This window comes from Notolepis coatsorum (assembly GCF_963971535.1).
Source record: "Notolepis coatsorum genome assembly, chromosome: 13".
Classification (NCBI taxonomy): domain Eukaryota; kingdom Metazoa; phylum Chordata; class Actinopteri; order Aulopiformes; family Paralepididae; genus Notolepis; species Notolepis coatsorum.
The window spans coordinates 15,903,920-15,904,708 of NC_140177.1; the positions used below are offsets into that span (position 1 = coordinate 15,903,920).

Sequence of the window (789 nt, forward strand, 5' to 3'; positions counted from 1 at the left end):
TGTCTCTCTAAATATGCTAATTATACATACTAAATATACAAATGATTCTAAATATGCTAATTATACATATGAAATATACAAATGATTCTAAATATGCTAATTATACATACTAAATATACAAATTCTACTAGATATAGTAGTAAATATACTAGTTGGTAAACAGCATCCTCCTCTCTCTGTGTGCAGGGGCCCAGGGACCCAGGGGTTCTGACGGGGACAGTTCACCAGGATCTCCAGGTGAGCCGGGGAAGCCTGGTGGTCACGGTACCCCAGGGAAGAGAGGTGCTCCTGGGGGTCCAGGCCTCTGCGACCCGGCCTCCTGCTACCAGGCCTACGGACGACTCCGAGAGGAGCACTACAGCAAGGGGCCCCGCTACTAAACTCACTACAGCAAGGGGCCCCGCTACTAAACTCACTACAGCAAGGGGCCCGCTACTAAACTCACTACAGCAAGGGGCCCGCTACTAAACTCACTACAGCAAGGGGCCCGCTACTAAACTCACTACAGCAAGGGGCCCGCTACTAAACTCACTACAGCAAGGGGCCCCGCTACTAAACTCACTACAGCAAGGGGCCCCGCTACTAAACTCACTACAGCAAGGGGCCCGCTACTAAACTCTGTCTCTCCACTTCATTTGCTATGTATCTACGTAATTATATATATATATATATATATATATATATATATATATATATATATATATATATATATATATATATATATATATATATATTATATGTAGAAGTATCTGGGGACACAACCTGTAGTACGATATGGAAAAACAAACA

General features: G+C 43.5%; 1 protein-coding gene across 1 annotated transcript in view; it reads left to right on the forward strand.

The window, feature by feature from the left end:
* LOC311239262 (uncharacterized protein) overlaps positions 1 to 380 on the forward strand; it is a gene marked incomplete at both ends in the record, with an annotated part of 149,116 nt that extends 148,736 nt beyond the window's left edge. Inside the window, one exon of the mRNA XM_084327568.1 lies at positions 187 to 380. Coding sequence (XP_084183694.1) covers positions 187 to 380 — 194 coding nt within the window. The remainder of the gene's footprint in view (positions 1 to 186) is intronic.
* Positions 381 to 789: the final 409 nt, after the last annotated feature.